Source organism: Serinus canaria, chromosome 5 (assembly GCF_022539315.1).
Source record: "Serinus canaria isolate serCan28SL12 chromosome 5, serCan2020, whole genome shotgun sequence".
Classification (NCBI taxonomy): Eukaryota; Metazoa; Chordata; class Aves; order Passeriformes; family Fringillidae; genus Serinus; species Serinus canaria.
This window is the reverse complement of record NC_066319.1, coordinates 836,518-857,260: the sequence shown is the minus strand read 5'-3', so window position 1 is coordinate 857,260 and position 20,743 is coordinate 836,518. Positions and strand designations below refer to the sequence as shown.

Below are 20,743 nucleotides of genomic sequence, written 5' to 3'. Positions count from 1 at the left end.
TTAAAAGTAATTAGGAGTTCTATATGCAGTGCTCCAGCTATTCCAGAGTCTAATTTTTCATTATAGGAAACTTTTTTTAAAATTTCCAGTTAAAGCAGTTACCTAATCTAATTTTAATTGAAGAAAATTAACTAATAGTATATTAATATCTCTTAGCTCTTTTCTCTCCTTTGCATTTTAAAATACTGGCTGTAGAATACAGACATCTATTCTTGCCCTTCTCTTTTGTATGCAAAAGAAGTCTGGGGGTTTTTAATCTTTTCATAATCTCTCACTTCTGCTCATCCTGTTCCAGCTCCTCTGTGCCTGTTCTACTCTGAGCTGTTCTGTTTTAGACAAGGCATACCAAACTCTGGATGAAGTCTTACTATTCTATTTTAAATACTTCTTTATTCCAATTGAGACTTCTGACTTTCATATTGTAGGGTTTTGTTTTCCTTTTCACAGCTGTTTACTGTTCATATGGCCAAATGAAGCTTGCTGCTCCTGCTCTTCATGCTTATGTCCAGGTGATAAGCTTTCAGCTCAGGCAAGGGGTTTTTTCAGTTTTTCAGGGGTTTTTTACACATTTAGTACATATTTTCACACAAGGTGCTTTGAGCTCATCACATTTCTCTTTGGTAATCTTTTAGGAACCTTGCCATCCTTTACTGGGGCACATGCAACAAATTTAGCTGGACTGACACTTCCCCTTCTAGGCTAGAAACTTGCTGCAGTTTTTTTTTTTTGTTTATGGAGTTGTAAGGATGATGTCTCATGATGCTTTGGGTGGGGTTATACAACAGCTTCTGTTCTCATGGTCTGCCACACTTGTATACTTCCATATTACTAGTTCTATATGGTGTCTTTATGGTATCTTTTTAACTGTTGATTATGTGTCTGTTTCCTTAATTTGCATATTTGGTAGAGCTGACTCACAGCTTTTTTTTTTTTTTTTTTTTTTTTTTTTTTCCCCTCAGAATGTTGTCTTATTTCACAAATGGGGTGGGGTTTTTTTCTTTTTTTCTGGTGTATCTCAATTGAATATATTTTCCCATTAGAGAGGATCAGAGCAGTAATTTAAAATTGTATGTGTGCTTTCAGGAGCAAATATTATTCAATTGAAAGTTCTCTTACTTCTCCAAATACTAACAACTTCAGACTTTATGTTGTAATCTGCAGTGGCAAGTAATAAGACTGGATTTAGTATCTGTGCAGAAAAAATAACATTGTTGAGACTAGGGTATTTCAGTAAAACTAATTATCATTTCTGATACTGACTTAAAAGATTATGTGCACAATTTTTGGATGTTCATTTTATAGGAGGGAAGTTTATTTGAATGCAGAATTTCGTGACTTGAATGAAGTAAAAATGTCAGTGCAGGAAACACTGAATGTCAGGCTGGATTGTCACTGGTGAGATGCATTTAAATTTCCCAACTCTTATTGCAAGGCACTTAACAAATGAAGTAACAGAATGAGACGTTAATATAGAATTGTCTGTATAATTCCACGTGCATGCTAACTGGTTGTGTCCAAGATTCTCATGGCTCCTGAACAAACTGGTTTAATTTTCATGATTGCTTTCTGAAATTGATATTTTTAAAATTGATATTCTTTAAGAAAAAGGGTCAGGGTCACTGGGGAAGTGAATGGCTACCAATTTGTGTTTTAAGACAGCATTTTCAATTAAAAGTTGTCTTTGAGTTGGTAATGTTGTGTTCTTCGGTAGTTTTTCAAAATTTAATTTCCAAAATTTAATGCTTACTGTTGTAACTGAGGTTTTCTTGAGGGATATACCTAACTTTGCATATGCAGGATTTGGAAATCATGACTTTCTTGAGGATTTCATTTGATGAACAAGTAAAATTTTTTTTACTTGTAAAAAAAATTTTACAATATTTTACACGTATCTTTTCACTATGCAGATACATGTTATAACCTTTAGTAGGATTACATTATTATACATGTTATAATCTTAACTAGGATTACATTATTATTCATGTTATAATCTTTAGTAGGATTATATTATTGTACATATTATAATCTTGAGTAGGATTACATTATTATACATGTTACAATCTTAAGTAGGATTAATCACATTACTTTCTTCCCAATATTGGAATGCAATGTTCTGAGAAGTAGATTTAATTTTGATTTTAAAGTGTTTCATACTTTGGAGCAATTTTCAGAGTTGGTAAATACAGAAGTAACAAGTGCAATTTAACAAGGTAAAGTTGAGTAGAGAGTAAGTAGTGAAAGCAAAACAATCTTCTGGTGTGGATTTTCTGCCTGGTTATAGGGATCACTCTGATCTCATTTCAAATTATCTCAGCAGTGCAGTGCCACAGGGATATGTGGGTGCAGCATGCAACTTATTTACTCATCAGTTATCAAAATAAGCCAGTACGTTGGTGGGTGGCATGATTTCTGGTTGATTCTTGGTTGATTCTTGGTTGATTTTTGATTGTTGATTTTAGGCTGTTACCTGATACCGCAAAAATGAAGCTTTTTTTTTTTTCTGGAGAACTGCAGAACCCCACAAGGCAGCAGGTGAAAAGACATGGAGTTAAGAGGTGTGGGAAAACACGTCAGGTTGACTTGAGAGGGCTGTGAGCTGACCAGAGACAGGTGAAATACTGGGCTTGTCCTGGGAATCTTAATGCATGGTGGTGCTCACTGCTGGGTGGAGGAGGATGCTAAAAGCCACCGGGGAAGGACTACAGAACAAAATACTGCCTGTTGGGCTGCCTTTTAAACCCATGATGTGATTGTATTTTTAATTTTATGCAGAGCTCATGTTGCCTTGTCTGGACAAAGGTAAGACCTGGTGTGAGCCAAGGCACAGGAGAGCAAACTGCAATTGTGGCTGAGTGATGCCCCATTTCCCTGCTGTCCTTATTTGCTTTCCTCTTGTGTTCTGCCTCTCTGATTTCTCCTCCCCACAATTAGGAGCATGGGATGCTGTCCACATGACAGGCAGAGAGTTTAGTGCTTGAGGTGAGAGTCAATTCCAATTGTAGATGTGTTCTTCTATGGCTCAGCTTAGAAAAGAAGTAAAAGTTACTTGTTTCATCTGTAATAAATGAATTCTTCGTGCTGGATGTATTTATCCTCAGTGTTCTGAGGTTTAAGTACTGTTTCAAACAAGGAAATGGTTTGTCAAAGAAAGAATGGTTAATTACTTGTGGTGGTGTGAGGTCCCCAGGACGAGGTGAGAGATGAGAATTTGACTCTGTGTTCTCCGAAGGCTGACTTTTTTTTTTTTTTTAATATTATATTAAAAGAAATTATATACTAAAACTATACAAAAGAAAGAGAAAGGAGATATCAGAAGGCTGGACAAGAATGAATAGTTAAAACCTGTGACAGACTCATAGTCTGACACAGCTGGCTGTGATTGGTCATTAAATTAAAACAATTCAAATGCCGGGTAAACAATTCTCCAAATCACATTCCAAAGGAGCAGAACTGGGAGAAGCTGAAGCTTCCCAGCTTCTCAGGAGAAGAAATCCTGGCAAAGGGATTTTTCATAAAATATCATGGTGACAAATTACTGATTTAAGTAAGACAGAAACATATTCAGAAACTGAAATGTTGCAGTGGGGGACAGCAGGAATACACTTTTTTGTTGTTGTTGTTTATTTAACAAATGAGAGAAAACTGAGGCAAGTTCTTGTCCTTTTAGACTGTAACACATGGTATTTTGGTCATTGTACATACCTGACACAATTAGTCAGTAACTGATCAGTAAAGCTGATTGAGTGATAAATCTGGGTTTGGGCTTTTCTCTCCGGTCTGCAACACTCAATACAATTTCAGATTCCTTTGAGACTGCATGTTAAGGCTGGAAAAAAGAGATCTGCCTCTTTCCTGCATGTTGGAAAAAATTCTGTCTACAGTGCTCGTTGCTACAGATTTTAGTGTTCTTACATTCATGGACTGAAACATGTTCATATACAGCTTTTATGTTCCTGATGTTAGTTTGTACCTTTCAACCTGCTGGTGTACATCCAGAATTTCTTTGTTTCTTACTGACTTTTGGTAACTGGTTCAAACAGAACTTTCCTTCCTTCTATGGCCAGTAGCAGCATTGCTTTTGAGTTCAGTTAAGAACCATTGTGTCTCTAGTGAAAGGGTGAGTTTATATTTGGGTTGTTGTGGACTGGAGAAGAGACTGGAGAGACAGGAGACTGGAGACATAAAACTGGAGCAGTTTTTATCCAGCTATCTTTTAAGGTGCCAGTAGAAAAAGAATATCATTATTAAGATTTATCAACTCTAAGAAAATTTGCTTTGCTGTGTTTTCTTACAGTGAAAAACTTGAGTGATGAGTTGGGTATTCACCTTTTGAAAGTGTTTGTGCAAACTGTCAGCTGAAAGGTCCAACCAAACTTTGCAGTAATTGTTGGGGTGGCAGTAGTGTTTATGAGGAGAGGTGAAAGAACAGGCAGATTGATCTGGTTTGTGCTGGGGCAGTTAAAATTGGCAATAAAGCTGAGGGGGGGGTCACTGAGTGTTTAGGACTCCTGAGGTGGTGGTGATGATGATGACTCAGCTGTTCCTGCTTATGGCCACTGCCAAACTGAGATCCACCTCCCAATGAAATCCACAGTGGAAACTAGAGAAACCAGGACTTTTCTGAACTGTTGTGTCCTATGAGTGACAGGCAGATCATTCTGACAGCTTGGTTTTCTTTGCACATCTCAATGATGGCAGCATATTACATGTGCTACATGTATGATGTAGTAAAGGTATCACTCATAATGATGATATATATTTTATAGCAAAGGCTTTAATGGCTAGATGCAATTGCATAAAGTTTGCTCATATTATGCAGAAAAACTTAGTGTCACTTAGGAAACTAAAAAATACTTTTATTTTAATTTTGGTGAGCTGTGTAATTTTGAAATTTGCCTCGATTGTCTTTTTCTGTTAGTCTTTTGCTTTCCCAGGAAAAGGAAAATAATCGCCTCCTTAATCTGTAATTTAGCAGGACACATTGTCCATTATGAACTTAAATGTTCATACTTATTTTAAGGAGATTGAGTATACCTGCTGTGGAAGGTGTCTAATACAGCCAGATTTTGGATTTATACTCAGTGGAAACCATCTTTGATGTTTTTGCTTTTGGTTTACAAATTATATTTTTTCCTTTAGTTGGAACAGTGTCTTCTCCAGCAGTTTTTGCTGAAATTGTGTTAGTGGACAGAGCAGTGGAGACCAGACTTCATATAGGAAAAAAATGAGCATTTAAACAGTGAGCAGTCTGTTTGGAGCAGGTGTGCTTGAGAGGTTGTTACAAACTTCTAACATTAAACCTCTAAATGAAGTTTTTGGCTTTCGTGCCAATGGCAGAGGAGGAGTGAAGGATTGCAGCATTTCACAGCATGTGGCAGAGAAAGGAGAAGGGGAAGTTTTCCTGGAAGCTGGAGGAGAAGCACTGAAGCACAAAATAACCAGGTCCATGAGGTTTGTGTAAGGAACGCAGCTGGCAAGAGGAAGCACAGAAAGTCACTCCTGGGATAGCATTTCTGACAGTGCTCAGTGCTCTATAAGTCCATGCAAAAAGGGGGGATCCTTTTTTTTTGGGATATTTTGGTGTGATGTCTTCAGGTTATATGGAGAGAAGTGGCTGGCTTTTCAAATGTATGCATGCCTTTAAGATGTTCCCTGCTCTTTAGTGGGAATATGTGGTAAGTCAAAGTTGACCAATTGAAAAATACTTGAAATGGCATTTCAGGGATCCTCAGACAGAGTACAGTTATCATTGTAGCCCTCAAATTTGAAAATCTCAACTTGGTTCTATGGAAATTGCTTTCTACATACACTTCCAGTTCTCAGGCCTTTGTTAATCAATGGCTGAGATTTCAGTTTGTAATTTTGTGGCACAAAACATCACCTAGACTGAGTTGTTAGCTCTCAAGTAGCTACTGGGCTTTCCATAGATATCTGTAATTTATTTTTATATAAAACTAGAAATGTAATGACACAGTTGGCTTAAAAGGTGATAGATGCCACAATTTTCGGTATCACTTTTTTTTCTTGCTGCTGTGGGTGGACCCTGGCCAGATGCCAGGCACCCACAAAAGCCACTCATACCTCTCTGCAGCTGGACAGAGGAGAGAAAATTTAATAAAGGGTTCGTGGATTCAGATAAGAACCAGGAGAAATTATCTGGGCACCTCTGCCACGGGCTGGGGGTGGATCTCTGCATCCCCTCCTGGATCTCTGCATCCCCCCTGGATCTCCACAGGCTGTGGGTGGATCTCTGCATTCCCTGTTGGTCTTTGCATCCTCCCCTAGATCCCTGCATTTCCCCTGGTTCTCCATGGGCTGTGGGTGGATCCCTGCATCCCTCCTGAATCCCTGCATCCCCACAGGCTGCAAGGGCTCAGCTGCTGATCATCCCCAGGGTCTGCAGAGAATCTCAGCTCTGGCCCTGGAGCACCTCCTGCCCCTCCTTCCCCACTGCCCTTGGTGTCTCCAGGTTCTTTCCCTCACATGTTTTCACCTCCTCCTCCTCTTCTCTGGCTGGAATTAAAACTGGCTCCCAGCTTTGCTTTGATTTCTTCTTCAATCTGTAAATCCCAGAGGTATTCCCAGCAACTGTCCCTGTCCCAGCCTTGGCCAGCAGCAGGTCCATCCTCTGAGCCAGTAGGGACTGGCTCTGCTGGGCATGGGGGAGGCTTCCAGCAGCTTCTCACAGGAGCCACCTCCGTGCCCCCCCTGCCAAACCAGGACATGCAAACCAATACACTTAGCAAGCATGAAAACCGTGCCAAATTTCCATCTGATAAAGGTCATGTAAAGTTTTTTTGCAAAGTTTTCAGGTCCATTTTCTGAGAGGGATGTTGCACTGAGGTGCAGTAACACACCACAATTCCCAGGATGCTGGAACTTCCTGGGATTTATGGCCGGAATACTTCACAGTTTGCTTCTGGCTGTGCCTGGGGCAGTGCAGCCAGGAGTGAAAATGACAGCTGGGGGTGACCTCAGCCAGGTGAGGCAGCGTCAAACCAGGTCTGTATCCTCATCACAGCTGGGGCTGCTTGGCCCCTGATGGCAATCCCAGTGCAGTCACTGCATCCAAGCACCACCTTGGTGTGGGAACTCAGAACATCACTCCTGATGTCCAGAGCTACCGAGAGAACCCTTGGGGGTCTCGGGGGTCTTGGAATGTTGCCAAAAGCACTTGGTGGCTTGATTTTGATCCATCTAGGGATGTGCCACCGATGTATGAGGAGATGGAACCTGTGGGAATTACCCGGGTGTGAATGGTGAAGGGAAAATGTAGTTATAGGGTAAATTACAGATTTTGGGGTTTCTGTACAGGGGGGTTATGGAGACAAGATGGAGGAAACAAGGCAGGTCACAAGACTCTTCCTCCTTCTTCTTGTCATCCATCTTCTGCTGTGGTGTTGGCATTTGGGGATTGGTCTGGGGTGAGAATGTATCCGGTGACGAGGGTGACAGGTATTGGGGATGAAAATTAAATATAACATACGTGGTTTTTGTTATAAAAGATGTGCCCGCCTTGGGGGTGGCCAGAGTGGCTTTGGCTGCCGTGCTGGTCAGATCCCAGTCGGGCAGAGAAGGGACTGTACAGATAAGATGTAATAAACAATTCTGAAGACCGAAAAATCCTGGAGTCCAGACCCATCTTTTGAGACACAGCCTGCCAGAACCACCCTAAGCGTGTGTGGGGACAGAGACAAACAGCCAAACTCCACACCTTGGTCTCCTTGTTTGGTGTGCAATGCCAAGAGTTGACTGAAAAACTTGGTTTTCTCTTCTCCTGGAGAAAGCATTTGTTCTGGTTGGGTGAAATGTAGTTTTCACTGCTGGCAAGGGATGGGTGTGTATTTATACACAGAGTTTTTAAGTGGAGCAATAGTGAAACATCAGGAGCAAGTGTTATTATGAATACATAAAAAAATGCTGAAGCACCATCAAAGCATCATTGTACATCTCTGTGAAATTACTTGAATGATTCATGTCATGTCAATGTCTGTGGCAATCAAGAGAAATTAGATGACAGAAAAGATTCCATTTATTTTGTTGAAGCTGTGTTAATGCTTTACTTTTTTTTTCTTTTTTTTTTTTCTGTGTGGATCCCTCTCAACTGAGTAAAATGAGAAATAAATATTTTTATAAAGCATTGCAGAATACCAGAGATTAAACCTGCAGAGCCTGAAATACTTTAGGAAGCACTGAACTCACTTTCTCATTCTGCTCTTTCCTGTGCTTGAGAAGTGTGTATCAAGTTCTGTCTAGCAGAATTACTATGCTATGTGTCACGACATAAATAAAATACTGTGTTATGACCTGAACAAAGGACCTGAACCCAAGGTTCTGTATTATTTTCCAAATGTGTTATTTCCCAAGAATTCTGCAATCTTCTGAAGTTGTTGCACAGGAAAATCTGTTAAGGCCCCACAACCTTAGCTGCTGTGAATAACTTTTTATTCTTTTTAAAGTAGGCCAGATTGTTCATATTCCCAGGATTCTTTGAAATCTTACATACATTTTTCCTGTAGGATGTTGTCCTAGGGTGACTGTTATCCCCATTTGTGTGTATGTAATTTATGCTGGATATTATGTTCTGTGTCTTTAAGACTGGCAGAGTGAAAGTTTTGTTTTGGGTCTCTCATCAGCCACTCAGCGGGACATCCAGAGAGCACCAGTGCATGTTGCTGCTTTTTTGCTTTTTGTCCTGCTTTTTGCTCTTGCTTCTGCTTCGCTTGCTCTTGCTTTTTTTTTTTTTTCCCCCTCTTCTCATTAGTTAATTTAGCTAAACAGTCCAAATTCCTTCCTGGACTGTTTCTCCTTTCCTGTTTGGATCTACCCAAACCTGCTCCAGACTGGGACCTGGGAAACACTGAGAGAGAGTTTGCACCCTGTGGCTGCAACAGCTGCACCAGTGCTGGAGGGACTGATAACAGTGACCACCCCCAAGAGAGACTTTCTGAATTTGTCATCTTTTTCAGAGTGGTGAAAGAGCGGTGTCATCTGGTATTGTTCATTTTGTGTGCTGGGGGGTGCAGTGCCTGTTAAATGAACAGGTTCTTTCCACTTCTCTCCAAGGAATTCTTCCCAAACCGGTCGGAGGGAGAGGCTGTGTGGGTTTGTTTTTTGGAGAAGCCCTTTTGGGGGATTCTCTCCCAAATTTGCCCTAAACCAGGACAAGATTACTAAAAAGGGAGTGAACATGTTGAATATTTTGAGAAATTAGAGATTGCTTGTCTTTAGAAGTTGGGAATTTGCTGAAAAACTGTCATGCTATTACCCCATGCACACCTCCCCAAATGAGAGCTAATATGACAGGTATTTTCTGCTTTCTTACATCCTCAGACCATGGTTTCTGAAATTGTCTTAGCTTTTCTATGTGGTGTCTTCAAGTCATTAAATATTAAACCCTACAAGTCTTGTTTCTCCATTTATAAGAGAAGCTAAAAGCTCTTCATAGTTTTTTATGTTACTAAAACATTCTGAATATATAAAATGCTGCTCAAGTACTAAGTTTAAATATTTTCTCTTAAGCAAGGCAACTTGGTTTAGTCAGATTTTAGCCTTCTAAGACTGCCTAAAATGATTACAGGGACCCTTTGTAGTCCTAGCAGCTTTCCAAGGTGTCAGCAATGGTGAAAATCCCCACCCAGTCTTGCTCTGGGATGTTTTGTCTCTCATCTCAGGCTTCTCAGAACTATAAACTTGGCTGTTTTAATTGCTGTTTACAGATGTTCCCTGGTTTACCTTGCCTGCTTTTTCCACTGAGCACTGGTTTTGCAATAAATTAAGACAAGGAAGTGTAATAGATTTTCACACTAGGTGTAAGTATGTCATAGAACATAAATCCTCTGTTGACCAAAGAAAACATTGGAAGGCTGAAAAAGAAAGTGGCAAGAATTCTGCATATCTAGGTAGAGCAGAAGGCATGTGACTGTAGAAAATAAAGGTTTTCAACATAGTTTAACAGCTCATTATTTATTATTTATTTGAGATTTTTCTGGGAAGTGGATTTACAGATCACATAAATAAAACCTGAATTCAAAAGGAAGTTGAGGGGAAATGAAGAATATTTTGTGAAATCCTGTGTGTTAACTGGCAGGTTTTATTTGAGTATAGGCATGAAGAACGATAGACTATGGGAGAGTTTCTTTGTCTTCTAACAAATGTTCTGAACTCTTGGTGAAATATTTTATTTCAAATAAATATGGCATGCTTATAATCTAGTAGATTAGTCATTTTCATCACTATCATCATTACTACCTGACCAAAAAGAGAGTTGATATTTGTGTTTCCTTTCATATGGTGATAAATCTTTCATTGCTGTGCACTTGGTTTGATTAATGGAAGGGGATGAGTTACCCAAGATGCTTAAAACTGTGTCTTCTGTTCCACAGAGGAACAGGAATCCAGAGAGCTGGCCTGGACCTTGTAATACAGTCATTATAACCTCATAAAAGCCACTGGTTTTAGTGAGAATTTATAAATTAATTTATTAATATTATAGTATTTTATTTTAAAATATTTTTATTGTAATTAATTGTAATTTATAATCACCAGGATGCCTGTATCCACCATTTGTACCCACAGGGCAGTGCATAACAAACACTTTATATATACTTTACATTTACTGTAATTCCACACAGCTCAAGACTGACATCAAATGTCAACCTAATAATTCCTCAACCTTTTTTTTCTTTTTATTTGCAATCTCCAGATTATGTTCCAGCTGAAGCATCTCTCTACCAAAGACTGAATTTCTGCTTAGTCAAAATTTACTTATTTTTTTAATTAACCTTTTCTAATCACAAAAGTTTGGCAGATCACAACCCAAAAGCTGTCACAAATATCTTAGCTATCCACGTATTTTGACTTGCTTAAAGAAATGTAAGAAAAATTCTAGCAATAAATAAATACTGTTCAGAGTAATTTTTCAGATAGGTTTGCAGAGCACTACTTCAGAGCCCCTGACATGGATTACTGTCTGCTGGGGAACTGGACAATGGCAATTTATAGTTTTATCCAGGTCTAATTTTATTTTCATCTTCCACATATGGAATTTTAAAGTTCATTCATTTGCATGAGTCAGAAAGGTAGAAACACTGCCCAGCTGGAAAAAGGAGTATGCATTTTCAAGGAAATTCCGCTGATTATATTGGGGAGGAAATACAATCTCAAAACTATCTAACTATGTACCTTAAATAGGTTTAAGTGACTGAAGTGGATCATGGTGCTTTTCAGGAGCTGTCAGTTCTTATTATGCTGAGTAGCTGTGTTCAGTCATGGGCTGGACAGAAACCAATTCCAAATTGTGTGTTCCATCATGATATCCCTGGTGGACCTTGTCCATTCACACTGTTTCCCAGATTCTGTTCTGTGCTCTGTTTACTGGGTGGATTTGTTCTGCTCTGATGAGGAGAGCCTTGTGTAGCTCAGTGCTCTTCCATGTGGTTGGAGTCATAAGTGTCTTCCTTTTAATGGAGCTGTTTCTCTCCACATGGAATCAGTGGCTTCCAGAAATGTGTTCTATTTTGCAGGTACTGCTTAAAAATGCAATAATTTGTTGATTAATCTTTCTAAGCCTGTGAACTCCATTTCGATTTTGAGAGACGGGTAAAATAAATTGTGCAGTTGTAAGCCACCTTATATATAGGCAAAACCCAGAAGTTTGGGATTAGAAACCCAAGAGAGCAGTGGCAACCTCAGAGATGATGGAATCACAGGGTAGCCTGAGCTGGAGCAGAGCCATCAGGATCACTGAGTCCAGGACACCCCAGGAATTCCATCTTGTGCCTGAGAGCATTGTTCCAGCACTGGGACACACACTTGTGTGCCTAAGGTGTGTTCTCTTCTCCCTTGCCATTCCTCTTTTCCTTGCCAGCATGGGAACATTAAGAAACAACCACTTTGAATCCAAGAAAGAGCAGTAAGCACAGAAGTGCATGTTAAACCACTCTCTGCAGTGATCAGGTGCCTAAATCCAATATGCAGAAAGAGTTTTGCCAGCTTGTGGTTGAGTGCACCTCATTCTCCCAGTTAGTTTTAAAATGACAAATGCCACTAAAAACATGTTTGGTCCCATGGCAGGAATTTGGAATTGTTTTCCTGCTGGGTAAATATTAACCACAAGGTTGTGCCCTCTTATTCCATTTTGTCTGCTTCTCTAGATCTGTTCTTTCTTTTCTGCATCTTGGCCTTGCTTTACTAAGGGCCCTGCTGAGTGGGACAGGTACTTCAGTAGTCAGGACATTGCTGATGAAGGTGTCTTGAGTTTTTGTGAACTGAAAAGAGTTAAATTATAGTCAGTTTTCCATTTCTTTAAGATAAAGCAGGAAGAGAGTAAAGAGTTAAAGCTGAAGTAGCCACTGAGGGGTGTTCTGGACCAGTTTTCAATGTCGGCATATGAGAAGACATAAACTATTACTTTGGGAATAGCCCTATTGCTTCCGAGACAAGTTGAGTGCTATTATCTAATTCCTGCTGTGCAAGGGGGAAAGATGGCATTGTTATAACTAAACTTGGGGCTATTCATTTTTTCCTTTCTTACAGGAACCAGCTTCAGCCTCTCCTGGGAAGGTTCAGCCAGTCAGAGGCTTTGTTAATCTCGTCTGGGGTTGAGCCAGGCACTCTGGATGGAGTTCTCCTGGATGCTGGCTGTTCTTCCATGCAGTTAGACACACCTGAAAGAGGCTTTTCCCTGCAGAAGGATGGGCCCTTGGACATGAGGATGGATCATGACAGGTACACTATAATAGAACATTTCTTCTTGAACCTCAAAGACTGGCTGCTCTGCAACCCCTGTGCGTTTCCTTTCCTCTTCAAATGGAGAATCCTTATCCTCAAACCACATCTGATACTGCACAACTATCCTGTCTTTCTTCTGCCAAAAAGCTTTTTTCTGTCTCAGTGCTCAGCCCTTTGCTTTCTTGGAAATGAGGGGAAGGTTCCAGTAGTGGGTGATTTAACAGTAATGTTTCATTAACTGCACCTTTAAATGGTAACATTTTTGGAGTGTGTGGTGCACAGTTACAGGAACATCTCTCTTTCAGAGGCCTGTTATTTCCACAGCTTCTCTGCCTGTACTTGTTCTGCAGACTCGCAACTTCTTGCTGCAGTCCCTTTCCTTTTCTCCCACACTTGCTGTTTGTGGAGAGTTCACTTGAGCAGGTCCAGTTGCTCCCTCAGGAAAGGAGCAGCATCTCTCTTTTGTGCAATGACCATTTGATCCAGTTGCTTCTCTGTGAAAGGAGCATCATAAAAATAAATAAATAAAATTCTCTTCATTATATCTGCTAGCTTAAATCAGATAGCCACATTGCTTTTAGCATGCTAGTGGGACATTGTCTTCCATGCCCACGTGTTTGTTGTAAGTTCTGCTTAGCAAAATTAAAAGTTTCCTTTCTCTTTGTGTAGAAGGCACATCAGGCTTACTTAATTGTCAAATTAATGGTTACTGAGTAAATCACCTGTATTTAAATTTCAATTAGTGTTCAGTACTTACAAGAGCATGAAAATTAGTCGTGGAGTGATAATTTCCACTTATGCAGTGTTTTTCATCTTCAGACAACCTGATGTATGTCTGCAGCACTCAGCCTTTTGCATGAGCAACCAAAGATCTGTCTTGTCTGGGTTATGGCTGTAATTGCATGGCACTTTACATGACAGAGAATGGCAGTTCTTTCTTGGTGTTTTGATGAATGTGGTGTCTTAAGAAATGCCATTTGTTCTTCCGTTGCCCACAAGAGTCAATGGGAAGTCTCAATTTCTAAGGAATTGGCTTACCGTATTAATGCTAAGTCTTAACACAGCAAATTTCATGATACTTGCTTTTTCTGGTCTTGTGCAAAATGCTCCCATGGTTCTCCTGGGATTCAGTCCTCAGATTTCAGGAATCTGAACTCCAGGCTGATATGTAATTCAGATGCATCATGAGAAAACAAACACAGAACAGCAGCCTAAGAACAAAGGGTACCTGAGACATTACAAAAGCCTTGCACTGTGGTTGTTGCTATGATACTACTTGCCTCTAAGTTTTTTTATCTTTTGTAAGATACTGCAGGGGAGTAAAAAATGCCTGAAAGCAAAGAAGAGAATTTAGAAGAGAATTTACTAGGTAGTTTGGATGTTTTCTCTGATTAGTAAACCCACAGATGATGTTCATAAAATACCCTGAACTATTTCAGTAGCCAAGTGACAGAGATGTAGATACATAGATTGAAGTCTTGCACGGTTTAAATTGTAATAAATCCTGTTGTTTGTATGACTAGGTCATTTCTATTATCTCAGGACAGTATTACTGTATAGATTCTTATGCCTTTTAGTGAAAAGTAATGTTAAATTAAGAATAAATATATTCCAGTATCGTGCTAGGATGGAAATTATTTCTCTTAAGCCAGATTTAGAATATAAACTTGCCTCTTACGGGTTCGTTTCAGCCACCTTGCATCATATGTTATTTTCTAGCCAGAACTTATTTCAAGGATCTTTTATTTCAAATCTCCTGCTATGAAAATAATTGCTAATGAAGATAATTAAACATTACTTTTCACTAAAAGGCATAAGAATCTATAGAGTAATACTGTTCTGAGATAATAGAAATTACCTAGTCATATAAACTACAGGACCTATTACAATTTAAACAGTGTAAGCCTTCAATCTGTCTATCTAAATCTCTGTCACTTGGCTACTGAAACAGTTCAGGGTATTTTATGAATATCGTCTATGGGTTAACTAATCAGGGAAAACATACAATAAATTCTTTATTCTAAACTATTAACTACAGTTTATGATAACACTTGGAAGCTAAAACTGTTTTAACTGAAGTTAGGGAACAAACTCCACTTAGACCAGTGAGAAAAGGGGGTGTAAAAGGCACAAGCATGGTTTATACCAACACTTGGAAGTTAAAACTGTTCTCATTGAAGTTGAGGAACAAACTCCACCTATATCATCGAGAGAAAGAGGTTTAAAAGCTACAAGCATGGTTTATAACAACACTTGGAAGTTAAAACTGTTCTGCTTGAAGTTAAGGAACTAACTCCACCTAGACCAGCAAGAGAAAGGGGTTTAAAAGGCACAAACATGGTTTATAACAGCACTTGGAAGTTAAAGCTGTTCCAGCTGAAGTTAGGGGACAAACTCTACCTAGAGCAGCGAGAGAAGGGGATGTAAAAGGTGAGAGCTGCTTCCACAGCGCTGCCACCTGCAATGTGCACACCTCCCAAGCAGTGTGCAGAGTGTGTGTGTGTGTGTGTGTGTGGCTCTGTGAGAGCTCACCTCTGGTGGATGGCAGTTGAGGTCGGAGCACTAACTGGACTAATTGGCTGCTCTGTGTGTAGATGCCCTGCCATGGCCACGGCTGCTGATGTGGTGAATGCCCTGGACCGGCGGGCGCTGGCAGCGGTGCTCAGCGCGTACGGCGAGGAGAGGCATGCCAGGAGGATCGCCTCTGCCATCGTGCAGGCACGCAGCATCTACCCCATCACCAGCACCAGGCAGCTGGCAAGCATTGTGGCAGGTACCCTCATTAATTCTGCACAGAAGGGAAGGAAATATTAATCCCTGCCAAGTCCCAGAGGGATCTATTTGTACTTGGAGTGATGCGGGGTCTAATCCTGCCCCTTCTGCTCTGATGTCAGCTCTCTTCTTTTTTTTTTTTTTTTGTATTTTAATTTGACAATCAGTTCAATAATAGATTTAACATGAAGTGATTTATCATTTTGTCCACCCCAGAATGACAGCAGCCTTGGGTATTCTTTGTCCTGGCTATTGATCCTTTCAAATACCAGATATGTCATATCTGTCCTAGTTTGAAGTTTCTGTATTTTAATATTTTAAGGGGAGGTACCATGGCAGTTTCCAATTACCAGTAAAATCAGATCATTTCTGTCTTTTTAAAGAATCAGGAAGCACAAAGCAATAAATGGCTTGCTTCACCTTGTGCATGCCAACTAGATCAGCCTGAAGAGAATATTGAAACACTTCATCTTCCTTGCTCCTCACTGTAAACAGCTTGAAGAAAATGCAGTTAGGCAGGAGCAGTGCTTCCATCAAGAACCTTTATGTTTGTTTTCTCAAGTAAAAATTTGCCTAAGACACAAATCCTGTTCATTTAGATAATATGTAGCATCAGGATGTTTTTATTTTTTTTACCCAAATGATAAAAATCACTGCATCTTGTCACAGATAAGTCTAAACTGCTGACTTTGAATAGAGACCTTTAAAATTCTAATCAAATTTAACATTTGCTAAAGAACAGTGTAAAATATTTTATCGGTATCCTGAAGAGTATTAAAAATTTCATGGTATTCTTAAAAATTTGTATGACTTAAACAAGAAGTCTGAGGAGAAATTAAAAGGTCTGGATTTGTAGAAGTCAGGATACTTTAGCAAAATGCCCAGTCAACCAAGGCTCAAAGTTGAGCTGAAAAGATAAAAGGACCTGAAGACACTGCTTGCTGTTGTAAGCCCCTGCTGTAAATACAGTAAATATAACCAATCTTAAAAAAAAATAAAAATAAAAGAGACAAAGCACTATGAGGCTTTTGTAAACTTTTAAATTTTTAATGTCATCATTAGCAATATCCTGAAATAACAATTGTGAGCTCTGTCATATATACTCCATGCTTTTTGAAAATGTGCTGGTCCAGACAATGTACTACCCCTGAGCTGGAAGCAACTGTCTCACTGTGTTAAAGACATAACATGTTACACACAAGCAACTCAGTAATTCTGAAATCATTTGGTGCCATAGCTGGAAGTAAGGGAATGAAAATACAGGTGTATGCAAGGCAGGATTGGAGATCCATTCATGTTTCATGTGCTGCTTGTGAGTCAGCAGTTGATGCTCCCTTGCTTTGACCATGAGAAGGATTTTTTTTTTTTTGTCCTCACTTTAAATTCCCTGCTATGTCTGAAGAGCGTCTTGATCCCCAAGTCAGGTATGCATCAGGTAGTGTACATGCCAAAAACAATGAGTCCAGCACACATCTGCCAAAACAACAAGTATGTATGTTTGGTGGGCTTTTTTGAGAGTACACAAGTAATTATAACAATTTTAGAGCTGTTACACTGATCCCTGTTTGCATAAAACTTCTTCCAGTTTTAATTTGGTTTGTCCAGTAAGGAAGCACTGTGGTGGATCCTCTCAATTTGTATACTAATTAAGGAAACCTTAAGGAAGTTTTTCATAATTGTGATATTTTGATTCATTTATCATCTGTAATGAACATATATTTTTACATGGAATTATATTGGTGAAGTTATTGGGATAAGCCAAAGCTACAGTGCCAGAGACCACAGCTACAGGAACCTCTTGATGGCACAGCCCAAAACAACACTGACTAATTCAAAACTTGACCAGAGTAAGATTTATGACCTATTAGTTAAATTTTATGTCCTTTAAAAAATAAAATATTAATTAGAGTAGTAAAATCTCACATTTTAGATTTTGCAGATTTTCTGCAAGCCTGATTATCTTCCAGAGCAGGGTCATCATTTTTGCCTGGTACAGGAACCAGAACATAAGCAAAATAATCTAGCCAATGAATCTGGGTGTCAGCATCTGAGAATCTGTGTAGTGCCTGTATTTCTTTCTCCTCTTACTGATTACTGTGGCTTCAGGTGTTCCAGAGTTCCCAAGTTTTATCTTATGGTCCAGCTGATCAGCAGAATCCCAGTGAATCTAGACTTGGACTAACCTGAGCTTGGAAAATTTAATTTCTTTTGCTAGAATGCTAGATTTCTGGTCTTTCCTACCATCCCTCAAAAGCTTAGAACATGTATTGCAGTTCCTAATCCATTGGGAGATAAAAGTGAAGGATGTAGTTTCAAAAAAAAAAAAAACCAAGCTAAAAAAACAGCATTAAAAATTTTAAAAATTTTGTCTTCCTCCTGGTGACAAAATAATATTATAAATATTATCCAAAAGGCTTCTGATCTGTTTAAATAAGATCTCTAGGAGCTGTAGAATCTTCAGTAGGAGGAGTTTGGGGAACAGCATCTTTTCCTGCAGCACAGTGGAACTCTTCTCACTGTTTTTTATTTTCACAGAGCTGTTTGCACATCGAGTGCTCTGTAAATACTGAAAATCAGTAGTTCTCAGCTGAAGAGTGGTGAATAGATGTGTGAAAGTTGATTAAGAAGCACTTCCTCATGTCTTTTGTTGTACCTCATTGAGCTGTTTGGAAATACTAGGTCTGACTGCATGTGTAGGAAAACTCATGAAAAATTGTGACATTTTTAGGACATAATTTTCATGTGCTTTTTCTGTACAAGTAATGGTTTATTTTGATTTCTTTTCAGGGGGCAATATACTCCTTTTTTATCTATTAATTTTTGTTCAAAATTTATTTTTTCTGAGCATAATTTAGGTACATAATCTATGAACAGACAATTTTGAGATCATGTGATCATCTGGCCTTAACTTGAAAGGAGTTGATGATGACATGTTAAAAAAATTTTCCAAGTTTAAAGAGAATTTTAATCAGTGAAGTCAATTTCTTTCAGAGTGGCTCACTTTTACAGGCTTTAATTATCAGTTTGGAATTTGTAATATTGCCTGCATTTCAGCTGGGTGAGAATTAACACTGTGCAGAGGGAGCCCAGACAAAAGGACATTGGTTGCGTCACAGAAACTTATTAAGCGCAGTGCTAATGCAACAGATGAATTCCTGCCAACAGGTGCAGGCTCTGAATTTATTCTTACACTCTCCCACACTCTGGGGACTTGGATAGTTCCTATTGACAGGCACAGCACACTGCTAATTCCATTCACAAGCTTTTCAAATTTCAGTGCGTTTCAACGTGAGAGCCTATTAGATTTTTTTAAAGTGTAAATATCATCAGGGCATCCTGAAACTAAAAATGGATATTTCTCTCACTGGGATTCCAAACCAGTCATCTAGCCAGGAGTGTGGTGTTTTTATGAATGAAATTCACTTTATAATCTTTCCATACAATTTTTTTTTTTAATTTTTTCCAAGTTTTTGTGCATTGAACAGCCAGTTACTAGGAAGGATTTTCTTTAAGTGTCTTGGTAACTGGAGGGGCCTGGGTGAGAAGTGATGTGCCTGAGCAGAAAGCGCAAATAGATTTTGATTTAACTGAAGTAGAGGAGTAAGAGTGATAGGGGCATTTTTCACCCATAGAACATAGATCAGAATCCATTGCCTTGGCTAAAAAGCTGAAGACCAGTGTGACAGAAATTACATTTAATATTTAATAATAACCAGATTAGAATAACCAGAGATGACATTTATGAGTTAATCCCAGTCTTTGACAGTAGATCAGTAAGTCCTTGAACATGTAAGAAGTTTGATTTTGGTTTTAGTCTGGGAGGTTTTGGTTGCATAAAACTGCAAAGTGGCTGCATTTCTTTACCAATTTCCTGAATACTGGTATTCTGTGCTTTATTTTAGGAGCTGCAGTGCTCTTTGTGCATGTTCAGCTGAGGCATGTAAGGTTGTGCTACACTTACAGAATATATCTGGGCATTAATTAATTTTTCCTCAGTATGTGATAAATTATTCACAGTAATAAATTAATGTCAGAGTTAATTGTCATAGAAGGTTATTGTAGGAGGAAACTGCACTCAACAGCCACAGCAGGATTAGTAGAGGAACTTCCCAAAGACCTGTTAGTGTCCTAGTCATGCTAATAGCCTGAGTGTCACTGTTCTTTTATTCATCTGCTCAGTATTGCAGTTGCAGAATATCAATGTTGCTGAGCAGACCAATGAAAACCTGCCCAGATGATCAGTATGCTATGTCCATTTACATTTTTACAAAGCCTTTTGAAGTTGAATTTAGATTGACAGGATGGTTTGGGTTGGAAGGGCCTTAAAGCCCATGCAGTTCCATCGGCCCTGCCATGGACAGGGACACCTTCCTCTGGACCAAGTTGCTCCAAGCCTTGTCCAGCCTGGACTTGGACATTTGCAGGAATGGGGAATCTACAGAGCAACCTATTCCAGTGTCTCCCCACCCACCAAGGGAAGAATTCCTTCTAATCTGATTAATTCCATAGTTCTTGATTCATTCCATAGTTCTGAGCATCCTACCAGTGCTGGTGGCTGTTACTTGACCTAAACAAAGTTATATTTATTTTGCCTAGGATGATGTTCCTTTATGCTGTGCACTGAGACACAGCTCTCATCACACACAGCTGGCACTCAGTGGATGTTCCAACGGCTCCATTTTCAAAGAACCCATTTTTAGGTGTGCAAAGAGACATGGAAACAGAGACCATGCCAGTAGGCACAGCTTGGTGTTGGTTTCTTGGGATTCCTCATGCTCTGTGGTTTTTAGCTCTCCTTTTAGTTGCGGTCTCTCATCAAAACGAGCTTTGTGACCTCATCAGTGAGAGCACACGTTCTGTTTGTGACTCATGGTCAGTACAGAAGGTTATGTTCTAGAGGACAGGAATTACATTGACCAGCTAGTGCAGCTTTTTCTGGAGTCGGTAAATGATGAAGAAACTTCAGTCCTGCAGGCTGCATCTATGTACTGCTTTGTGAGACAGCTTAAGCCACAAATTCACATGCACTCCTTGGCTGGGAGAAGTCAGTCTTGTTGCCACGTTCTCTCTTGAAGGATTCAGACTATAGGGATTGGAAGTAGCCACAGCTACAATGGGGTCTCTTCAGTGACTTTAGGAGCTGTTAGCTTTGGAGTTCAGAGGAGGAAGGTAGGAAAATCAGTTATGCAAAAACATAACTTACGGACATAGCACGTGTTGTAAGAGCTGAAATGAGGGA

General features: G+C 39.4%; 1 protein-coding gene across 2 annotated transcripts in view; it reads left to right on the top strand.

Annotated features, from left to right (window-relative positions):
* Positions 1-20,743, top strand: part of METTL15 (methyltransferase like 15) — an 84,079-nt gene that overhangs the window by 60,720 nt on the left and 2,616 nt on the right. For both annotated transcript variants that reach the window (XM_050975316.1, XM_050975315.1), the window contains 2 exons: positions 12,538-12,729; positions 15,327-15,505. In XM_050975316.1, coding sequence (XP_050831273.1) covers positions 12,538-12,729; positions 15,327-15,505 — 371 coding nt within the window. The remainder of the gene's footprint in view (positions 1-12,537; positions 12,730-15,326; positions 15,506-20,743) is intronic.